The following is a 24,863-nucleotide window of genomic DNA, read 5'->3' on the forward strand; positions in this document are numbered from 1 at the left end:
TGGTTCCATATATATATTTGAATATTTGTTCTAGTTCTGCAAAATACATCATTAGAGTCTTGATAGGAATTGCATTGAATCTATAAATTGCTTTGGGTAGAATGGACATTTTAATGATGTTAATTCTATGCATGAACACGGTATGTGCTTCCACTTGTATCTTCTTCAGTTTTTTTTCTTAAGAGTCATAATTTTCCAACTACAGGTCTTTTACATCCTTTGTTAGGTTTATTCCTAGGTATTTTATTCTTTTTGTAGCAGTTGTCAATAGGATTGTTTTTTTAAATTTCCCTTTCTGTTACTTTATTATTGGCATATAAAAATGCAACTGATTTCTGGATATTAATTTTGTACCCTGCTACTGATAAATGATACTATTCATTTATCAGTTCTAGTAGTTTCTTGGTTGGAATCTTTGGAGTTCTCTATGTATAGTATCATGTCATCACCAAATAATGACAGTTTTACTTCTTCCTTTCCAATTTGGATGCCTTTTATTTCTTCTTCTTGTCTGATTGCTGTGGCTAGGACTTCTAGTACTACAATATGTTCCCTGTCTTGTTCCTGAACTTCAAGGAAATGCTTGTAGCTTTTGTCCATTGAGTATGATATTGGCAGTGAGTTTGTCATATATGGCCTTTGCTATATTTAGGTATGTTCCCTCTAATCCCACTTTTTTGAGAATTTTTATCATAAATGGGTGCTGGATTTTATGAAATGCTTTTTGTGCATCTATTGATATGATCTCCCATCCAAGTACTAACCAGGCCCGACCCTGCTTTGCTTCCAAGATCAGACGAGATCGGGCACGTTCAGGGTGGTATGGCTGTAGACTGATATGATCATGTGGTTTATATTCTTCCTTTTGTTTATGTGGTGAATCACATTTATTGATTTGCAAATGTCATGCCAGCCTTGCATTCCCAGAATAAATAACCCTTGATCACGGTGTATGATCCTTTGGATGCATGCTCTCTTCAGTTTGCTAATATTTTGTTGAGGATTTTAGCATCTAAGTTCATCAAGGATATTGGCCAATAATTTTCTTTCTTTGTAGTGTTTTTTTCTGGCTTTGGAATTAGAATAATGATGGCCTTACAAAATGATTTTGGGAGCCTTCCCTCCTTTTGAATTTTATGAAATAGTTTGAGAAGTAGAGGTGTTAGTTCTTAGAATGTTTGGTAAAATTGCCCTGTGAAGCCATCTGGTCCAGGGCTTTTGTTTGTTGGGATATTTTTTTTTATTACTGCTTCAATTTTACTAGGAGTAATCTGTCTGTTTAGATTCTTGAATTTTTCCTGATTTAATTTTGGAAGGCTGTATTTTTCTAGAAACTTGTCCATTTCATCTAGATTGTACAGTTTGTTGGCATACAGTTGTTTATAATATTTTATTATAATCCTTTGTATTTCTTTGGTGTCAGTTGTTACTTTTCCTCTTTCATTTCTGATTTTATTTATTTGAGTCCTTTCTTTTTTTCTCTTGTTGAGTCTGGTTAAAGGTTTGTCAATCTTGCTTATCTTTTCAAAGAACCAAGCTCTTGGATTCATTGATCTTCTTTAATCATTTTTTAGACTCTATTCCATTTATTTCTGCTCTGATCTCTATTATTTACTTCTACTCACTTCGGGCTTTGTTTGTTGTTCTTTTTCAAGTTCCTTTAAGTGTAAAGTTAGACTATTTATTTGAGCTTTTCTTGTTTTTTGAGATAGGCCTGTAATGCTATGGATTCATAGGATTACTTTCCCAGTGTCCCACAGATTTTGCATTGTATTGTCCTCACTTTCATGTGTTTCTAGGTACCTCTTGATTTCTTCCTTGATCTCATTGTTGACCCATTCATTGTGTAATAACATGTTATTTAGCTTCCATGACTTTGTGTTTGTCAGTATTCATCTTGTGACTGATTTCTAGTTTCATAGAATTATGGTCAGAGAAGAGGTGTGATATGATTCAATCTTCTTAAATTTATTGAGAGTTGTTTTGTGTCCTAACACTCAAAAAGTATGTATATTCTGCTCCTTTCAGGAGAAATGCTCTGAAGATATCATTTAAATTCATTTGATCTAGTGTGTCATTAAGGCCACTGTCTTATTGATTTTCTGCCTGGAAGATGTATTCATTGAAGTCAACAGTGTGTTAAAATCCAAAATTATTGTCATTGTTACCCCTTTGTGTCCATCAAGATTTACTTTGCATATTTAGGTGCTCCTAAGTTGGATGCATAAATGTTTAATAGAGTTATATCTTCTTGTTGGATTATGTAATGACCTTTGTCTCTTACTATAGCCTTTTTTTAAAGTCTATTTTATTCTATATAAGTAATGCCACCCCAGCTTTCTTTTCCTTTCCAGTTGCATAAGATATCTTTTTCCATCCCTTTACTTTTAGTCTGTGTGTATTTTTGTATCTGAAATGTGACTCTTGGAGGCACCATAGATGTGGGTCTTGTTTTTTTTATCCATTCAGCTACCCTGTGTCTTTTGGTTGGAGCATTTAAGCCACTTACCTTTAAAGTGATTATTGATAGATACATATTTAGGGCCATTTTATTTTTAGACTATTTTTCTCTGTTTCTTTCTTTCTTTTTTTCTCCTTTTTATTTTTTATTTTATTTTATTTTATTTTTATTTTTATTTTTAATATATTTTATTGATTATACCATTACAGTTGTTCTATTCCCCCCTTCATTCCCCTCCACCCGCACACTCCCTTCCCCACTATTCTCCCCCCTTAGTTTATAACCACGTGTCTCAATTTCTTTAGATTCTATATTTCCCCCACTATTCTCGCTCTCCCCCCTATTTTCTACCTACCATCTATGCTATTTTCTGTGCCTTCTCCCCCCTTCTCCCCCTCCCACTCCCCTGTTGCTAACCCTCCATGTGTTCTTCATTTCTATGGTTCCACTCCTGATCTAGCTGTCCTCTTGGTTTGCTTTTGTTTTAGGTGTGGTTGTTAATAACTGTGTGTTTGCTGTCCTTTCACTGTTCATATTTTTCATCTTCTTTTTCTTATATAAGTCCCTTTAGCATTTCATATAATAAGGGCTTGGTGATGATGAACTCCTTGAACTTGACCTTATCTGAGAAGCACTTTATCTGTCCTTCCATTCTAAATGAAAGTTTTGCTGGATAAAGCAATCTTGGCTGTAGGTCTTTGGATTTCATGACTTGGAGTACTTCTTTCCTGCCCCTTCTTGCCTATAAGGTCTCTTTTGAGAAATCCACTGACAGTCTGATGGGTACTCCTTTGTAGGTGACTGTCCCCTTATCCCTTGATGCTTCTAGGATTCTCTCCTTCATTTTGGTCTTGGCTAATGTAATTATGATGTGCCTCGGTGTGTTCCTTCTTGGGTCCAACTTCTTTGGCACTCTCTGAGCTTCCTGGATTTCCTGGAAGTCTATTTCCTTTGCCAGACGGGGGAAGTTCTCCTTTATTATTTGTTCAAATACGTTTTCCACTCGTGGCTGTTTCTTTCCCCCTTCTGGTACCCCTATAATCCGGATGTTGGAACGTTTAAAGATGTCCTGGAGGTTCCTAAGCCTCTCCTCATTTTTTTGAATTCTTGTTTCTTTATTCTTTTCTGGTTGGATGTTTCATTCTTCCTTTTGGTCCACTCCATTGATTTGAGTCCCAGATTCCTTTCCATCACTATTGGTTTCCTGTGCATTTCTCATCATTTCAATTAGTTTAGCCTTCATATGTTCCTCCAATTTGTGACTATAATCAACCAGTTCTGTGAGCATCCTTATCACCAGTGTTTTGAACTGTGCATCTGAGAGGTTCGCTATTTCTTGGTCACTTAGAGTTATCGGCTCTGGGGCTTTTAGTTCTTCCTGAGCCATATTTTGGACTGTTCGTGCCTGTTATGTATGAGGAGCAGAGCCCTAGGTGTTCACCAGGGCGGGGCCACTCAGTTGCTGGGTTGTGACGCTGTACATGAAGGTGGTATCAAAGGAAATTAATGGCGGTCCCCTCTGCCTCCTCCCGCCGCCGGGGGCCGGCGCCGCATGGTAGTCTCACTGCTCACTCCTTTGCTGGTTTATCTGCATGCGCGAATGTGCAACCGTGCTCAGCCTGCCCTGCACCCTCACTGGGTTCACCGCTGGGGCCTATGCGGTCCGCCGCTGGGGCCTGTGGGGGTCCGTCTCACTGCTCACACCTCTGCTGGTTTATCTGCGCACGAATGTGTGACAGCAGCCAGCCTGCCCCACATCCTCACTGGGTCCACTATGCTACCCCAGCTGCCTGCACGCCTGTGCCTGGGTCACCTGGGTCGGGGGATCCTTCCTGCCCAGCCCTGCCCTGCTGCTGGCTGCACCCCTCTTACCGGTCCCAGTTGACCGGTTCGTTGTGGTCAGACTTCCGTAGAGTTCAGTTTTCTGTTCTTTGGCTGCATCTTTGTTTACTGAACCTTTGTTGTATTCAAACTTGGTTGTGGGAGAAGGCACAGTGTTTCCACCTACACCTCCGTCTTGGCAGAAGTCCCTCATTTTTTAAATTTTTTTTTTGTTTTGCTGCTCTGCCTATGTGTTTTTTTCTACCTTGTCTTCCAAATCACTGATTCAATCTGTTTCCTCTGACCTACTGTTTATTCCTTCCAGTGTATTATTTACTTCAGATATAGCATTCTTTATTTCTGACTGGTCCTTTTTTATGGTTTCTATGTCTTTTTTCATATTGTTGAGTATATAATCATTACTCTAAAATCTCTATCTGATAAATTGCCTGCCTCCCTTTCATCTAGTTCTCTTGGAGTATTCTCTTGTCCTTTCATTTGGGGTTGTTTCTTTGTCTTGCCTTTTTGGCTGCTTCTTTGTATTTTACACTTTAGTTATTAAACTAATCAATGAAATAGCCTTAAGCTGTAATCAGGAGCCCTGCTTAAGCTCCACAGGGTGGGACAGAGTAATTCCTGCTGGTGGAACTATTGCTTCTTCTCAGGAATACTCTACCTGAGAAAGATGGCTTCTGCAGTATGGGGAATGGCTCAGCATGATGATCCTGGTGGCTGTTCCTTCAGGTCTCTTCTTAGATCCACCAACCCCAGACCCCTCAAGCATCTCTAATCCACTCTGCCCTCCCTCTGCCAGAGCCCAGGGTAAGTGGCTGCAAATGAAATTTTGTGTGTTGGCCATTTAAGAGGCTCTCTGTGTCTCCAGCCGTCTCTCCCTTGGGAGCAGGGAGGCAGAAACCCTGCTGCTTTTCACAGCTGAGTGTTTCTGGGCTCCTTTCCAGCTCTGGTGCTGTGGGCTAGGAGCCTCGCTTGGGATTTATACCCCACACTTCTCAGGAGGAAACCCTGGCCTCTGAAATATCCCTCTAGCACTTCAGTTGAGGCACAAGAGGAGCCCAGCCAGCCCCCTTGTGCCTCCTCCACACTCCCTACCATTTGGTAATGTGGCTTCTTCTGTCTGTCCTTGGTTATAAGACTTCTCTCAAGCTAGTGTTTAGTAGGTTATTCAGGATGATTTCTCTACAATTTACTTGTAATTCCAGATGGGTCCTGGGAGGTGAGTGTAGCTTCCACTTACTCTTCCGCCATCTTGGATCTCTGAGTTTACTTTTTTAGAGTTCTCTGTTATTGCCAAAATCTACCTGAAAAAAAAAAACATGGATGAAAATAGCTTGCTTTGTTTATTTATAATATTTTCAGCAGTCACTGATTTTGTAATATGTCTCATTCTTGTATTAAAGGGGTTGTTTCCGTTTTAATCATATGAATGACATGCCCATCAGTCTAGCAGAGATGTGATTTCCTTTTCAGTTTAAAGTATAAATCAAATATCAAATATACTTTATTTATAAACTCCAGGAAGATTATATTTAAAAATTATTCTTTTGCAGTTTATTAAGATAACAGTTGTCCTATTTCTTAAGGTATTGTTTGACTCTACTCATTGATAATGACAATGTTAAAGTTATTTGTAAGGCAATTTAAATTATTACTATGGTAATGAATATGTAGGTATTATGTTTGCATAATATCTAATACAATTTTAAATGTAAAATATTTTGAGATTGTACACATTATTTTCAATCAAACTTCTACCTTGAAATCTCTAATTAAATGAATTCTGAATGAAGACACATATATTTAAAATATTAAAACAATGCACATTTTTATGGGGGTAGGTGCTAGGTAAAAGGTTCAGGGATTAAGAAGTACAGATTGGTATTTATTACACAGTCAGGGGATATAAAGTACAGCATAGGGAATATAGTCAATAATATTGCAATAACTATATATAGTTCCAGTATAACTATATACTGGAATTCCTATTCCAGATAGGAATTGGAAATATTGCAGGAATTCTTTGTAAAGTATATGATAGTCTAACCACTATACTGTTCACCTGAAATCGATATAAAATAATGTTGAAATTAAACTGTAATTGAAAAATAAATGCACATTTTTATATAAATTGAGTATAAATTCCCCAACAGGAATTTGGGGACTTTCATTGTCTTTGTTTCAAGTACTACCATGATTCAGTGCTTCTACTTGTTTGTTCTTTCACTTTTTCAACAAATCTCTGGTGCCCATGTACATGATCTAGATATTCCACCAGACAACTTGGGGAGCTCACAATTGAGTAGAAGCACCAGACACTAACAAATCATTATAAAGTACATGCTCAGTATGCTGAAGACTGTATGTACAAGTGGGAGAGGATAGAAGGGAGCAACCCAGCCTGCCTGTAAAGGATGGAGCCTGGGAAGGGGAGATGCCCAGTGTGAAGAGGAGTTCAGTGAACTGAAGGTTAGGATTTGGGGGAATAGGGATATGATAATGTTTCAGACAAAGGAGATCATATGAACAAAGCTATAAAAGCAAAACAAAAAACAAAAAAACCCAAGCAGTGCTGTATTTATATACTACAAGTAGCTTAGTGCCCCAGAAGCAGCAGGATTTGAATCTTGCTCTCTGCTACTTGCTAATTCTATGACCTTTGGTACATCAATTAACCTCTCAGTTTCTTCAGCTCTAAAGTGGGGATGATAATAATACCTGCTTTATAGTATTGTTTTGAAGATCAACATTACTATATGTGAAGCACTTACCATTGTGTCAGGCACACTGTGATAATGATACAAATGCAACTCTTTTTATTATACATATAGTGAATGACTGAGTGTGTGAAGTAATTAGGCTGAAAGACTGGGTAATAGTCAAATCTTGAAGGTTTTGTCTGCCAGAAGGAGGTTGGGTTCACATTATGAGTAATAGGTATTTAGAAAATATTTGAAGCAGGAAATTACACACAAGAGTTTGTGGTTTTGCTACATCATTTTGGTTTTGTAGAAGGCAGAATTGAAGGGAATGGACACAGACCAATCAATAGGTTGCTTCATTAATGGAGTCCTGAATTAAGACAATGATGCAGAGATGGACAGAAAAAGTGATTAAATAAATATTTAAGAGGTTAAGTCTCCAGAACTTTATTGATTGGGCATGATGGATTATACACAGGGAAGAGCTGGGCTTCAATGACAAAGACATAAAAAAAATCAATTCAAAATTTTAAGTAAGGCTAATGAGCAAATATCATAGGTTGACAGATGAATATCTTTAAGGAAACAAAGTGCTTTATTTGTTTGTTACAACCCAGAGGCAAGATTAGCAAGATTGCTATGGCCTAGCTAAGAAAGACACTTTATTAACATATTCAAATTCATTTTAATTGGTAATGATTTACAGATTTTCATAAATCATAGATATCCTAGTAATATACCAAATATTCTAGATCCAGTCTTAATTCCAGATCTGTGTCTGACACCCTTCCTGATAATGTCTGTTACTGTAAAGTGGTTGATTTGTTTCATTGATATTTTTGCTGTGTCATTTCGCATTGCAGTCCCACCTCACTGTTGGTTTGTAATCTCAGATCACTGTGTTCACTTGCCTGTTGCACTCCAAAAATCTTTTCAGACAATAATTGCCCATTTGGCTTATGTCAGATTATTTTACATGATGTATTCATGAACAGATGTGCATGCAAATTTTTAATGCATATTTTCCATGTGGACTCCGACCAGAGGTTTTGGATGGTGTTATGGATGAGATGAACAAATTCACATGGACTGTAGAAGTCCTGTGGAGAAAAGGGATGATATGGCCGCTCTCTGAGTGAGAGAGTGCCCAACCCTTGCCTGGACAGGCTTTTATTGCTTTTCTGGGAACACTACATCAGGGAAGGTCTTCATTCCTCATTGTCAGGATTAAACAATAGATAACATTCAAAGAACTCTGAGAGCTTATTCTGAGCCAGGGTCACTTAGCTAAAGGGCAATAAAACTTTGGGAAACAAACTCATTTATGCTTGGGCCCTTATCAGAAAACTGAGGACATTCTTAACAAAGCAGGTTTCACAGGATTTTATGCATTCTTTCTTAGTCCTGATTGCCCTAGGGAACCTGCCCTTTCCAGCATAGGGCCGTACCCACCTCCAGCATTGTTTCAGGCTTAAGTCAGGCAGGAAGAATAAGGCAGCCAAGAGATTAGGAGATTTCTCCCAGACAGGATGAGGACTCAGGCTCTGTCAAAGTTGAGGGGTGAAGGTCCATCGCCCCCTTTTTCTATAGCCCCCCAAGTCCTTCCCTGAGGGCCCCTTCACAACCATGCCTGACTTAGGTCTTCCCTCCCTTGAAGAATTTTACCTTCATTGGCTGACCAGTCCCTGGGGCCAAGCAGGGTGAAGTAAAAGAAGGCAAAGGCTGCGCCCCTACCAGGAAGATAAGTTTTGTCTCTTTAGTGGTTTATGGTCCTAAGCTCTCTTACTCAGCCTAAGCCGTGGAGGGGTTACAGTTTCCGAAACCAGGTAGGGCGGTTCCCAACATATTTTGGGTTCCATAACATAATAAATCAGTTTGAAATATCTATGTCTTTTTTCTGTTTGTCATCCAAAATCGCTTTGCTCATTTGAAGAAGAAAATCTCATGGATCTCTGTATCTCAATTAAATCTGCCATTCCACAATCAAGCAGAAAGTGAAAGGCTGGCCCAGCAGAGGCCTCCAGGACTTGGCTATAGCTATATGGCCATTTTTTCCTCCAAAAATTAAGTTTATTGCAGGTGCTTCTTTTTCTCTTAGATACAGAAAAATTCTTGTGTGCCTTCCTTGGTTCTCACCCTGAATGATTCCTGCTGGCAGATGGCTTCCTCTGAAGCAACCTTCTTTTGTGTCCTCTTTTACCAGCCAAGGATCAGGGTGTGTGCTCCTTGGTTGCTAAAACTGCATCTTGCTCCTCGTTACTTTCTACCTCTGGACTGAGGTTCAAGGAAGAAAAGTGCCCTTCAGAGTTGGTCTCCTTGGGACTTGGATTCTTTCCCTGCTGAGACTGTAGAGATGTTTTGTTTTGTTTTCCAGAAAGCATGGCCCCCTGTTTCTGCTCCTTTTACAAAATTCACTTTCTATGTAGCTTGAAGACAGTTTAAGCCACTCTTTCAGAGTCACAAAGTGCCTTGAATTTGGGGGAATCTGGAATGCAGTTTGGCCTTTTCAACCTCTTTTAATTCTTTCATTGTCTGTATTTTGCCTCCTGGGTGTCTCTTGCTGACTTTGCATTATCCTCATTATAGTGGTTACAGTTGTGCCTTCTTATCTTCAATTTTCTAAACCAATAGTTGATGAACTACTACAGAATAGCTGTTGCACCATGTGTTCTGCATGTCCTTTGTAAGAGTCACTGAAAACTGAATGATATATGAAATGAGAAGCTGGGGGAAACCTGCCCAGAGACGTCAGCTCAGAGTGGAGATGAATCGCAATATGGACATTTTAATTGATCGGCACCAGTGCCATTTTGGTTGTTTTATGTTTTTACTAATCACACTTACTTGTATTCATAATATAGGATCTTCCCACGGGAATATTTTGTTTTAGCAAGAAGGGCTTTGTCTTAACCATTTGTTTTATTGGATTGTTTAAGTCATAATCTTTCTGTAATCTACAGATTTTTTCATTCATAAGCAAAATATTATTACTAAAAAAACACTGAGCCCTGTTTGACAGTGGAGTAAGATGAGTCAAATCTTCTTTTTCAGAGAAATGAGTTTTCATCTCAAAATTTTTTCAGAGAATCAAATGGTTCTACAATACAGAAGCATTTGTAGATTCCCTCATAGCTGCACAAATTATTTCAGAAAAACTTAGAAAATTGATTCATTAAATACATAAAATAAATATTGGTTTTAGTATCTGATATTTTGTAGTTTTTGTAGATACTGGCCCTTTGTTACATCCCACTGGCGCTGGTAAAAAAAATAACAATTTTAATAAGGAATGTCAGTGCTCTCTCTTCTCAAACAGTTCTTTTCTGCTAATGCTCAGCTCTACAACCTTTCTCAGAACAAGGAATTTCTTATAGTTTTCCACTTAGAATATCTGTAATATTACTCTTTGTATTGGTTGCTGTGGTATTTTTAATGTTTCCTATGTCCTGCAGGTATTCATGGCGTCACCAGCTAAGGGAATTTAAAAGTGAATACCGAGTTGTAGCGCTGGATTTGAGAGGCTATGGAGAAACAGATGCTCCCATTCATCGAGAGAATTATAAACTGGACCTTCTAATTACGGATATAAGGGATATTTTAGACTCTTTAGGTAGGTTACATTAAAAAACAATATTAATTATTTTTAAAGGACTAACATTCAAGACATTGTGAACTGATAACCTCATTTTTTGAAAGGATGCATTTTTCACCTACCTGAGTTGTTATCTGGATCCTGTCATGATTTCGGGAACATAGACCAAAACAGTAATAAATACAGGACATTTAAAATAATATATCCAGAATAATTGTTCAGTCCACCAGCCAAGAATGACTTTGAAAATTTGTTTTTAAAAATAGACCGAATATTACTATTTATTAATTTCAGAACTAATTATTGAGAATTTGAGTCTTATATTCAGAAGATTTGTCTTCAGAACACACACCTAAATATTTATTTTAAAATGTTACTAGGTGCAATAGCATTTGCATTATCTTTCTTGTATTGATCAGTTAGTGCCCCAGTAATCTTAGATAATAAACCACCCTGTACTCAGTGGCATACAGCCATAGGCATTTATTCTTAGGCTCATGAATCTACAGATCAACAGTAGGCTGGACACTTCTGGGTTTTTTCCTCAAGCTGACCTATAGTTCCAGCTGGGACTGGCTTCCCACTGTGAGCTGGGTTAGAATCCAAGCTAAGGGGAGTAGCTACCAGAGGGAAGTTCTTTTCCTGGCAGTGGCAGAAATGGCAAGAGAGTGAGCTCAGCTGCACACTGGCCAAAGCAAGTCATATGGCTTAGCCCACGATCCAGTCATATACCTATTGCAAGAGCAAAGCAAATCACATGGTCCAGGCTAACATCAAAGGGGCAGCAAAGTACACTCCTTCTATGGCAGTGGGGAGAGGGGGAGAGTAAATGTTTTTTTAACAATAGTCTAATTCACTACATCCCTTCTGACTAAAACCCAGCTGTACCACTGGTATGTAATGGAGCCAGTGATAATCCGTGAAATCAAATTAAAGTCCCTTTCTATAACAATCTAATGAAAGCATACATCAGGTCAATATTCTTAGAGGAGAAAAAAATGGATGAGTCTGGGGGTGTCAATGCAGTGTTGTCATTTAGTCTGATTACAATAAAATACATTCAGTGATACCAATTCCCAATAGCCATTTTTCATTCATATTTTGTGGTAATTCAGCCAAACCTGGCTTAAATTTATCACCATGCAATTTTCTAGGCAAATTAATATATAAAGTAGATGTTTCTGTGTGTGTGTGTGTAGTGGTGGGATGAAAGTATTTTTCACCATGAAAAATACTTACTCGAAAAATACTTACTTGTGCCCTGGCTGGTATAGCTCAGTGGATTGAGCGCGAGCCTGTGAACCAGACGATCGCAGTTCGATTCCCAGTCAGGGCACATGCCTGGGTTGCAGGCCAGTTTCCTGGGGTTGCAGGCCAGTTCCCAGCAGGGGACACATGAGAAGCAACCATACATTGATATCTCTCTCCCTGTCTCCTTCCCTTCCCCTTTAAAGATGAATAAATGAAATTTTAAAAAAATACTTACTTGAAAAAATTAATTTTAAGTACTGTAGAAACAAATTACAAATTAATCTTATCTATTCATACAAAGGAAATCCTGTAGGAATCACTACTAATCAACATTTTAACCTAACTTAAATTACCATGCTGATTACATGAAATGAAACTTGTTTATAATTGGCACTGTAATTAAGACTTTCCACTAAGTCATTTTGACTTTACAGTTCCAAATTAGTGATGTTTTATTCCTGGCCAGTGTGGCTCAGTTGCTTGGAATGTCATGCCATAAACCGAAAACATACAGGTTCGATCCTCATTCAGGGCACATACCTAGGTTTCAGGTTCAACTCCTGGTCAGGGCACCCACAGGAGAAAAAACTAGTAGATGTTTTCTCTCACATTGAGGTTTCTCTCTCTCTCTCTCCATTCCTCTCTCTAAAAGCAGTGAAAAAAATGTCCTTGGATGAGAATTTTAAAAATTACTGATATTTCACTGTATTGAATTGTGACATTGAATCTGTAATGTTAGGGAGAAAATAGATGTTTTCTGAAATAAAGATTTACCAGTCAGACATATATAAGACATTTATGATTTGACTGTAACTAAAATGTTTCCAGCATTCAAAAGCAACTCAGATAACTCTTGCTTATGACCAAATTATGCATAGTCTTAATCATGGTTTCCTAACTGTTTCAGATGTGTGTGTATGTGTGAGTATATATTCATTCCTGGGACAGATTCTGAATTTGCAGGTCTAGAATAGAGCCTGGGCATCTGAATTTTCTAAAAAGCTACCTAGGTGATTTGGACATACGAGTTTTAGCAACACCAAAGTGATTGTGGAAACTTACTGCATAATTAGGGTAGAAGAGTGGAAAGCTTCAGAAGTGTACCTATTTTATGTGAATGCATGATGCACCCACCTGTTTCTTTTCAATGCCAGCATTTATTTCTTGATTACAGGCTATAGCAAATGTGTTCTTATTGGCCATGACTGGGGCGGCATGATTGCTTGGCTGATTGCCATCTGTTATCCAGAAATGGTGATGAAGCTTATTGTTATTAACTTCCCTCATCCAAATGTATTTACAGGTGAGTCTGAATTTTCATTAAAGCATCTTTGCCAATATGACAATTCACTGTTGTCCCTGACACTTTGGATTAAAAACAGCAAGCTTTGATTAACATAATATTTTTAAAATTAAATGACTAAAATGTGATACTAACACATGAATGTGTGCTTTAAACACTTAATATTTAAAGAGTCTAAGAAATGGTCACTTCATGTTTGCTTGCATAATTTTATTTATTTTTAGAAAACATTTTGCTGCTAACTTGGGGAGGGATAAAGGGGGAAAATGTAGCAACATTACTTTGATGGCAATGGGTTTTGACAGTCTAGAAATAAATTTTCCTCTGGTCTGACAGCTTTGGCTATCAAAAAATGGCAGCATTTTTTAAAGTAGTAGGTTTCAGCCCTGGCTGGTGTAGCTCAGTGGATTGAGCGCGGGCCTGCGAACCAGAGGATCGTGGTTCGATTCCCAGTCAGGGCACATGCCTGGGTTGCAGGCTGGTTCCTTGAAGGCCAACTACCAGCAGGGGACGCACGAAAGGCAACCATACATTGATGTTTCTCTCCCTCTCTCCTTCCCCTCTAAATATAAATAAATAAATAAAATCTTTAAAAAAAAAATAAATAAACACTTAAAAAAATGTTTAAAAAAAAAAGTAGTAGGTTTCAAATTTTTGCTCTCCAAACTCCTTTATATCTTAAAAATTATTATAGACCCATTGAGCTTTTGTTTATATGAGTTATAGCTATAAATATTCACTATATTGGAAATTTAAAATGAGAATTTTTAAACATATGTGTATTAATTTATCAAAAAATAATAACCCCAGTACATGGTAACACAGTTTAATGAAAACTAGATACATCTCTCAAAACAACATTTTAGTGAAAATAGTATCACTTTTTTACATATTTGCAAACCTCTTTAATTTTTGATTTAACAGAAGTCAGCTGAATTTTCATATCTGCTTCTGCATTCAATCTGTTGCAATATGTTGTTTAAATTGAAGTGTATGAAGAAATCTGTCTCACAAAGATTTGTAATTGGAAAAGGGAGGAGTCTTTTCATAGCCTTTTCAGATAACTGTGCATTTTCTTCTTTAATACTACATCAAACTCAAATTAGTGGTTTCTTAAAGGTTAGTAATAATGTGAAATCTGATATTATATTAATGCACTTTTTGCACTCTGTTTTGTTAAAATCCAGTGGTCTTTGTAGCATTTTGAATGGATTTTTCTACCCATGTATGATTTTTCATAAGCAGGCATAGGAAGATGTTGGTTGAGTTAAGCAGACCCTCCATAATTTGACACATTTTATTATATGATATCAAAGATCACATTTATTAATCTCATCCTAATGTAAATTTTTTTTAAAGCTGTTGTTTTCCAAAGGCATCAAGCTTACAGTAGCAGATACGAGTTTCCAAAATCCAATTATCAGTTGAAAGTTTGATTTAATCATTGGCAACAAATACTGTTGATTGTTTTCCCTCAAGTGAAAGCCTTGGTTTGTTCATTGTCATTTTTAAGTATATTTTAGTGATTATGCTATTATAGTTGTGCCGTTATTTTTGTCTCCTTTATTCCCATCCACCTGGTAATCCTATTCCTTCCAGCATTCTCCTCGCCTAGTTCACGTCATACATATAAGTTCTTTGGCATCTCCATTTCCTATACTGTTCTTAACCTTCCCCTGTCTATTTTGTACCTACCAATTTCGCTTCTTATTCCCTGTATCTTTTCCCCTATTCTCCCCCTTCCACCTCCCAACTGATAACCCTCCATGTGATCTCCATTTCTGTGATACTGTTCCTATTCTAGTTGTTTGCTTAGTTTGATTTTGGTTTGGGGGTGTTTTTTTTTTAGGTTCAGTTGTTGATAGTTGGAAGTTTGTTGTAATTTTACTGTTCATAGTTTTGATCTTCTTTTTCTTAGATAAGCCCCTTTAGCATTTCATATAATAAGGGCTTGGAAATGATGAACTCCTTGAACTTAACCTTATCTGGGAAGCACTTTGTCTGCCCTTCCATTCTAAATATAGCTTTACTGGGTAGAGTAATCTTGGATGTAGGGCTTGCTTTTCATGACTTTGAACAGTTCCTTCCATCCCCTTCTTGCCTGAAAGATTTCTTTTGAGAAATCAGCTTGTAGTTTTATGGGAACTCCTTTGTAGGTAACTCTCTCATTTTGTCTTCCTGCTTTTAGGTTTCTCTCCTTGTCTTTAATCTTTGACAATTTAATTACAATGTATCTTGCTGTGTTCCTCTTTGGGTCCATCTTGTTTGGGACTCTGAGCTTTCTGGACATGTATGTCTATTTCCTTTGCCAAGTTGGAGACATTTTCTTTCATTATTTTTTCAAATAAGTTTTCAATTTCTTGCTCTTCTTTTTCTCCTTCTGGCACACCTGTGATTTGGATGTTGGAACATTTAAAGTTGTCCCTCAAGTTCCTAAGCCTCTCCTCATTTTGAAATCTTGTTCCTTCATTCTGTTCCAATTGAATGTTTGTTTCTTCCTTCTCGTCCAAATCATTGATTTGAATCCCAGTCCCTCCCTACACTCTTGGTTCCCTGGATATTTTGCTTTATTTCACTTTGTATAGCCTTTACTTCTTCCTTTATTTTGCAGCTGTACTTGATCAATTCTGTGAGCATCCTGATTACCAGTGTTTTGAACTCTGCATCTGATAGGTTGGCTATCTACTTGTCACTTAGTTCTCTTTCTGGAGTTTTGATCTGTTCTTTAATTTGGGCTATATTTCTTTGTCTTGGAGCACCTGTTACATTGTAAGAGGCAGAGCCTTTGGTACTCACCAGGGCAGGGCCACCTACTTTGCTGCATTTTGGCACAATATGTGGGGGGAGGGGTCAGAGAGGAAAAAATGCTGCTTGCTCGGCTCTCGCTCAGCTTTCAGGCACTTCTCACACTTCCCACAAGTGATTTGCACCCTTTCAGGTGCTGCCCTGATGCCAATTCCTGGGAGTGTGGGTTTGTGTACATTCTAAGGCCCCAAGAACCCCTCCAATGGACTCTCCTATGAGACTAGCACTTTCTCCTGCCACCACAACCCCCATAGGTTTTTACAGCAAGAGGGTTCGAGGCTTTATTTCTCAGAGCTGAATCTCTGGGTTGCATGGTCCATCCACTGTTGCTTCTCCTGTTTTATCTACATGAGAATGTGGGACCATTCAATCCACCAGCTGCCTCCTGACCCACCTGGTCCACCACCTTGCTGCACATTCTCTGCACCCTGACTGTCCATCTCCACCCCTCCTACCAGTCTGGATGAATGTTTCTTCTTTAACACTTTGATCGTTGGGTTTCCATATATTTGATTTTCTGTCAGTTCTGGGGTTTTTTTGTTTGTTTGTGTTTAAATTGGTTGTTATCCTTTTTTTGGTTGTATGAGGAAATGAAGGATATCTACCTACACTTCTATCTTGGCTGGAAGTTCTATTTCTTGCTTTGTTCATTTTCAAGAGTCTATCTGCCATATATCCTGGTCTGACTGGTGAGAGTTTGTTAGTCATCCTTTAACTAAAAGTAGTTTTCCATTTCAAAAATGTAGGTAGTTCAACTTACCAACTCAAAATAATTGCAGAAGCACTTTTCCTCAAGACGACCATTGTCGTTGGGGGTGCGACAGGACTGCTTTATGTGTACTTTCTACTTCATCGCAATGTAAAAAGACATGCACTCAAAGGTTGAAATAGAATAAAAATAATTTTTGCTGTCTCATCAAGGACATTATTAAGTGTAACTGGCATTTAGTTTGATGTATGTTATTTGTTTATTTCAAGTGTGTGCCAGTGAAGAATATGGTGACTACCAGTATTGTTTCATGTTGCTGCCTTGATTTGTGCCCAGGCAACTAATGGTTTTATCTACCATTGCTTTCGTACCATCAGTGCAAATGTTGAACAAATGAGAAAAGCTAACAATGTCTTATTTTTTCTTATGAAATAGTTTTAGCAATATAGATTCCTTAAAAATGTCTTCAGGATCCCCAGGGCGGGTATATGGACTGTACTTTGAGAACCTCTTCTATAAAGGGAATTCATAAAATCTTAAAAGTAACTAAAAGCCTGTGAACAATGGGAAGTAACATTTTTATTTGGTTTTGGCATAAATTATAATTGTGTCCCCTTTAACTAGCCTGGTCATGTTTTCTGGGGTTCAGGTACTGTTACAACCCACAGCAGCCTCTGGGGAAAAAAAAAATTCAAAGCAGCTTTCGCTGGCATAGCTCAGTGGATTGAGTGCGGGTTCGATTCTCAGTCAGGGCACATGCCTGGGTTGCGGGCCAGGTCCCCCAATGGGGGCCACACAAGAGGCAACCACACATTGATGTTTCTCTGTCTCTCTTTCTCCCTTCCTTCCCCTGTCTAAAAATAAATAAATAAAATTTTTGAAAAAATTTCAAAACAACATTTTTCTGTTTCTTCCTCAAAATTGAGCAGTTGAGGGAGAAAGGGACCATGACTGCCTAAATATTGTAACAGTTGAATTTTAGATACATATCCATTTGACCTATGTCTGTTGAGGCAATAGGATGGATGCTTAGGACTCAAATATCACATTGAGAGACATCATGTTTTTCTCAGTTCAATTAGTCGGCAGAAGTCATGCTACGTGCTTGTTCAATTGATCAGGACCACAGAGTAAATGCTATTTTGGACAAACTGTAATTGGTCATTTCAGCAAAAGCTTACTTGGAATATTTCTGAAACTATTTTATCAATAATAGCTTCAACTCTAGTCAGGTCAACATGGGGTCTTCGAGTAATATACCTATATTTTATCTTTAATATGTATTTCAGCCTGCATATCTTTTATTGCAGGCTGAAAAATCTTATCCGATGATGACAATGTTCTACTTACCTGAGAATATGCACATTTAATATGTATGATTTCATTACTTTTCAGTTTAAAACTTGAGTGTCTTCCCAAGGCACTTTAAATCCTTATTATTTGGCCCTATCTGACCAAGCTTCTACTTTTCTTTTTGACTCATTTCATGCCACTTCCCCTCCTCATTCACTACACACCAGCCACATTAGCCTCTTTCTGCTTCTTGAGTGTGCCAGGCCCAGGAATTTCTGTTCCAAGATGCTCTTCTTAGATCTTTGCATGGCCAATTTTTTCTTACCATTCAGGGCTCAGCCCAGAGAAGCCTATTCTGACAATGTCTGCTAAATACTTGTCTCTTCATATCACCCAGCCATCACTCTTACTTGGATTACCTTGTTTTGTTTCCTTTATGGCATTATTGCCATCAAGATGATCTTTTAAGTATTCATTACTCATTTATTTTATAAGTTAATGAGAACATCTTTTGCCTTGTCCACAGCCAAACTTCCTCAAACACTGTAGATATTCAAGTATTAATTGAATGAATGCTCTGGATACATGAGTAGATTTACAGGAAACACTTTGTTTTCTGTTGAAGTCAAATAGATAAAGTATTCAAATCAACCAATAAGGAAAATCTTTTGAACAAAAGAATGTTATCTCCCTATGTATCCCTGGGAAAAGTGTTAGGTCACTGGTTGGACCTTAAAGGACAGCAGTGTGTTTGGGTTTCCTGATCCTTTCTGACTCAAGACTTTATAAAGTGAAACTTTCTTTTTATTTAAAGTGCTATATTTATAGATTCTTTTATGGGATTATCTCAAAGGTGAAATTGCTTTAAAAAAGTTCTTTCAATAGTAAATAATTTATACTCCTTGGATAAGGTCTAACACAGCATTTTAATTTCAGAATACATTTTACGACACCCAGCTCAGCTGTTCAAATCCAGCTATTATTACTTCTTCCAAATACCGTGGTTCCCAGAATTTATGTTCTCAATAAATGATTTCAAGGTAAGTCAAACAGAGTTGATGGATGTTAACTAGTACTTATTCTGGTGATCATTTTGCAATGTATACAATACCAAATCAATATGCTAAATTCCTGAAACTAATACTAATGTTGTAAGTCAATTATATCTCAAAAAAAAAAAAAACTGGATCCCCAAGAGAATGACAAAATTAGGAAGTTAAAAATAAAGATAGACTGAAGCACTAAAAAAAGAACCCATCCACTATGTTTTTTTTGTTTTGTTTTAAACTTATTTATTATACATCTGTTATATGCTATGTACTGTGTTAGGCATTTCCTCCTGTGCAAAAAAGGAACTATTTTAAATTAAAGTCCATACTTAAGAAAGAAAAATAGACAAATACTAAAACTTAATAAATGCTTCTAAGGCCTCATCTATAGGTTTACTTACTTTTAAAATCTGTGTTTGTATATTTGAGTGCCTGGCTGTTGTTCAGTTGTTTTGAGAGCCTGTTCCCCTAGGCATACCTCGTTTTAGAGAACAGTCCATGGGGAGATAAGGGAGTATGAATGCCAGGGAAGAGAGTTGGACAGCAGCAGAAGTGGAGGCCCTGGGTGGTAAACAAAACCCTAAAACAAAGTAAGCATGCCTGTCTAAAAATTTCCTAACAACCTTTCACCAAATAATTTTAGCACAATTTCATTATCATTGGCTAGGCCTATTATTTCATTAGGGTGTGCAAAATGGTGATTTTCAAATTGTGTCATTCTTTCTGCTTTTATTAACTGGAATTCTATAAAGAATTTTGCCCATGTACTATTTGATTACTCTGAAATACAGTTCACACAAGAATGTTAGGATAAATGCTTCTTCTTTTCTTCTATTAAACAACTTCCCAGAGTAATGAGTTGGTACCTTAGAAATTAGGGTTTTTTCATATCATTGTGAGCTCATGACTTTTTAAAAAATATTTAATATGTACCATCAGTTACAGTCATTATTCTCTTTGGTGCCCAAATTATCGCATATTAGGAAAGTGGAAACCTTTTCAGGTTGGCTCTTGTGTCCTTTTGACGAAAGCCCTTTTGTCAGTGATAGCTTGTTTCTTTAATGACCTAGGTTTCTCCTTTATTTTCTGCCCCACATCATTTAGCAAAGGAACTTTGGTTCCTCTTAGTAGAAAAGGGTATTTAGAGGCCACACTCTGGGTGTCCAGGTGATTATTATTTTACTGGGTTTTCATGGCTTCTAGATGTTTTAATTGGACCAAAGTTGGACACATAATCGTGAGTTCTTACTCATATTTCCAAAGCAAATTTATGACTTCAGTGTTTTTATGTAACTTCTATGATTTTATGTGAAACATTGATATGGTTTCAAGTCAAAACTCTAAAACAAGGTACATTCAGAGAGGTCCATTTACATATGTTTCCTCTGCCTTCTCTATTTTTTCCCTGTCCCACAAAAAAAACATTTTAATTAGTTGTTGTTTCATCTTTTTATTTTTTCTTTTTAAAATATAAGCAAATGCCCTGGTTGGGGTGGCTCTGTGGATACGATTATCAGTCTAGGGCAAACGCCTGGGTTATGGGGTCAGGTGCCCAGTAGGGGGCACTTCAGAGGCAACCACACATTGATGTTTCTCTCCCTCTCTTTCTCCCTCTCTTCCCTTCTTTAAAAATAAGTAAAATCTTTAATATGTATTTTTATATACTGTCAACACATAATTAATATATTAATTGGCTTATTTATTTATAGTCAATAATATACTGTTATATTAATTTTAATATATTATTTATATATTAAAATATATATTTATCTCCCTCTTATTACACAAAGGTAATATCTTATAAACACTGTTTTCCACTCTTGTTTTCTTTCCTCTTAATATTTTCTGGAGATCACTTCATTTCAGCATATAGATTATCTTTAACTTTTTTTGAAGTACTAAGAACACATAATACACCACTGTGTGGCTAAACCATAGTTCATTCAACTAATCTCCCATTGATGGACATTTGATTTATTTGCAATCTTTTCTTACTACAAACACTATTACAGTTAATCACCTCATACATATGTCATTTCATATTTTTGTAAGTGTGTTTTGGGTTAAGGGATCTGCATTTTGAAAAAGAATCCCAATAATTCTGATGCAGGTGGCTTAGATCCATACTTTGAGAAATGCTGGTATAGAGCAGTGTTTTTCAAGTTGTGGGTGGGGAAGCCATTAGTGAGTCATGAAATTAATTTAGTGGCTTGCAGTTTGAATTTTTAAAAATAAGGTAGAACAAAATTGAATTGAAAATAGGAGTGCTCAGTATAATAAGGGTAAGAAATACTTCTTCAAAACTTTGTTTCAGAAATATATATGTAAAAGTATGACCTGGATCAGGATGTAAAATGTGTTTGTCACTCTGGGTGGTGATCTCCACACAACTTTGCAGGGAGAACTGGTTGTCAGTAAATGGGTGAACCACTGTTAGCTGGAGTGCTGAAGAAGACTTTGGGGTTGGGATAGTAGTTGAGGTTGGCCTTGTAGAATGTGAATGGGCCAGTTCCCTGCAGGCCAACTCCCAGCAGGGGATGCATGAAAGGCAACCATACATTGATGTTTCTCTCCCTCTCTCCTTCCCCTCCAAAGATAAATAAATAAAATCTTAAAAAAAAAAGAAAAAAGGAAAAAAAAAGAATGTGAATGGGCACCAAGAAGACAGGACACTTTTCATAAAGGTGAAATGTGCATGGGGTATTAGAAGGGAACATGAGAAGTAAAGCCAGTAAAGCGGAAATCTATAAAATGTGTTTGTAAACAAGGTCTCTGACCTCTATTGAGCAGGAATGAGGAGTTGTCAATGCACATTGACCATCATTCTCTTTCAAAAGCCAAAGATTTAGTGTATCATTAGGTAACAAACAAGCTTTAATTATTCTCTTTCACTTATATTAGGCTTTGAAACGCCTGTTTACCAGTCATAACACTGGCATTGGAAGAAAAGGACTTCGATTAACAACAGAGGATCTTGAAGCTCATATTTACGTATTCTCCCAGCCTGGAGCATTAAATGGTCCAATTAACCATTACCGAAATATCTTCAGGTCAGTATAATTTCTTCCTAGTTAAATAAAATATTTATTTCTGTGGGAGGTCTCTGCCCACAGGGCCCTCCAGCTGCCATGGATGAGAAGTCTACCAAGACATGATCTGCTAGGGAGGAAAGGTGACCAGTCTCTCAAAGTAGAAGGTCCAGGAACCTGTTCCTTAATGGGCTCTTATTTGGTTTAATTTGCAAAGGAATGGAGAGTGTATACATAAAGCTCATCAGTCATTGTCAGGCAGAAATGATTAAACAATAGATAACTTTCAAAGAACTCTGAGGGCTTATTCTGAGTCAGGGTCAGATAGTTAAAGGGCCATAAAACTTTGGGGAACAAACTCACTTCATGCTTGGACCCTTATCATTTAAATTGAGAGTATTAGCAAAGTAGGTTTCATAGGATTTTATGCATTCTTTCTTAGGCCTGATCACTCTAGGGAACTTGCCCTTTTCAGCACAGGGCCACACTCACCTTCAGCATTGTTTCAGGCATATGTCAGGCAGGGGAAGTAAGGCAGCCAAGAGATTAGGAGACGTCTTGCAGACAGAATGAAGACTCAGGCTATGTCAAAGCTGAGGGGTGAGGGTCCATCATCTTCTTTTTCTATAACCCCCCCAACACTGGCTAACCAGTCATCCCCCTGGAGCAAAGCAGGATGAAGTAAAGTAGGCAGAGGTGGTGCCCCCACAAAGAAGATAAGCTTTGTTTTCTTAGTGGCTTATGGTCCCAAGGTCTTTTACTCAGCCTTAGCCCTGGGGAGTTACAGTTTCTGAAACCAGGCAGGGTAGTTCCCAACACATTTTCTAAAGAGCCAATATTGTATTTTTAATATTAAATTCACCACTTATCAAACTCAAATTAAGTATTTTGATTTAGTAAGTTGAATAATCTTTTTATAGAAAATTTCAAACATATGGAAAAGTAGAGAGAATAATGTAATGGATCCCAATATAGTTGTCACTAGTTTTGTCCATAATTCTGTTCCCTTCTTCTCTCCTTTGAAATTATTGGAATAGATGTATATTTTAATGATACTTTTAATGATCATTTATTCATTCAAGAAATACTGACTAAACACTCTTTGTGTTATGGCCATGCCAGAACTCATAGTATAGTGCTGAACAGAACTAGACAAGGTCCCTGATCTCAGAAAATAGTGGGGGAAACAGACATCAAGCAAACATTCACAGTAATGAATATACAATTATGAACTAACATAAAGACTTTAAAAGAAGGGATAAAAACTGAAGAAATGATGTTTAAACAAAGAAATAAAGGATGAGTTAAGAGTTGATTAGACCAAGTTTTGGGTAAGGGAATTGGCATTCCAGAAAAAGGAAACAGCTTGTACCAGAGCTGTGTAGGAAGACAGAGGGCTATGGTTTTAAGTAACACAATGAGGACCAGTGTGGCTGGAGTATAGAAAATGAGAGTAGGAAGAAGAGAATAGCATGAGTCTGGCTCTGAGAGGAAGGTACCTTTGGTCTCACAAAGCCAAGAAGACCATATTAAAGACTTAAGAGCCAAGAATGTAAACCCAGTGAATGAAAGTTTCTAGCAGCAAAGAGAAATGATTCAATTGGTACTTGATTAAATTCACTCATTGTGGAGAATGTACCAGAGGAATGAATGTGGGAAACCTACAGGGTAAAGATAATGTCAGCTTAAACTAGTCTGAAAGCAGTGAAGATGGGGAGAATGGGTAGATTTAAGAGATATTTAAGAGGTAAAATTGATAGGGGTTGATGATAGGTTGGTCAGGCAATGAGAAGAGAGATGTCAAGAATGGCTCCTGATTTGTGGAACAAACAACTCTATGAGTAGTCACACCATTCACTGAAATTTACTAGAAGGGAACTACTTTTGAGGGGAAGGTCATGAATTTTAATGGTCTCAAACTAGTTTAATTTGACATCCAGCCAAGATAGAGGTATAGGTAGACACACTGTGCCTCCTCCAACAACCAAAATAAGGACAACAACAATTCAAAGAAACAAAGTAACAACCAAAACTGAAAGAAAATTGAACTGTATGGAAGTCTGGCAACCAAGGAGTTAAAATAGACACATTCATCCAGACTGGTAGGCAGGGCAGAGTCAGGCAGCTGAGCAAAGAGGGGTCACGGCACTGGAAGTAGTGACACCAGGTGTACAAGGCACCCCAGGTGCACAAGGTGGCACCAGGCAAACCCTGGGAACCCAGGCAGCAGCTGGCAGACCCCGGGCGTGGGGTGGCAATGGGCAGACCCAGCAAGGTGGCTGGCTGGCCGGGCAGCAGTCCCATATTTGCACGCAGGTAACTGGGGAGGGAGACAGATCGCACAACCCAGGGTCCTAGTGCCAAGAAATAAAGCCTCAGAACACCGATTGAAAACACTTCTGGGGGCTGAGGCACAGGGAGAGACTCCCACCCTCACAGAAGAGTTTGTTGGAGAGACCCACAGGGTCCTATAATGCACACAAGCCCACCTACACGGGAGTCAGCACCAGAAAGGCCCGGTTTGCTTGGGGGAAGTGATGGAAGGGACTGAGGTACAACAGAGAGCAGAGTAAAGCACCATTTTTTCCCCCCTCGGACCCTGCTCCCATATACAGCGTCACAACCCAGCGACTTGGGTTGCCCTGCCCTGGTAAACACCTAAGGCTCTGCCCCTCACATGTAATAGATGCGAACAGACCAAACCATTATGGCTCAAGCAGAAGAACAGCTCAAAGCCCCAGAGCCAATACTTCTAAGCGACAAAGAGAAAGCCAGTTCAAATGCACAGTTCAAAACACTGGTGATCAGGATGCTCACAGAACTGGTTGATTTT

General features: G+C 38.0%; 1 protein-coding gene across 1 annotated transcript in view; it reads left to right on the top strand.

Annotated features, from left to right (window-relative positions):
* Nucleotides 1-24,863, top strand: part of EPHX4 (epoxide hydrolase 4) — a 45,523-nt gene that overhangs the window by 8,936 nt on the left and 11,724 nt on the right. The window contains exons 3-6 of the mRNA XM_037045531.1: nt 10,452-10,609; nt 13,017-13,145; nt 18,889-18,992; nt 21,903-22,051. Coding sequence (XP_036901426.1) covers nt 10,452-10,609; nt 13,017-13,145; nt 18,889-18,992; nt 21,903-22,051 — 540 coding nt within the window. The remainder of the gene's footprint in view (nt 1-10,451; nt 10,610-13,016; nt 13,146-18,888; nt 18,993-21,902; nt 22,052-24,863) is intronic.

Source organism: Sturnira hondurensis, unplaced genomic scaffold (assembly GCF_014824575.4).
Source record: "Sturnira hondurensis isolate 20B ecotype Veracruz unplaced genomic scaffold, ASM1482457v3 Scaffold0004322, whole genome shotgun sequence".
NCBI lineage: Eukaryota > Metazoa > Chordata > Mammalia > Chiroptera > Phyllostomidae > Sturnira > Sturnira hondurensis.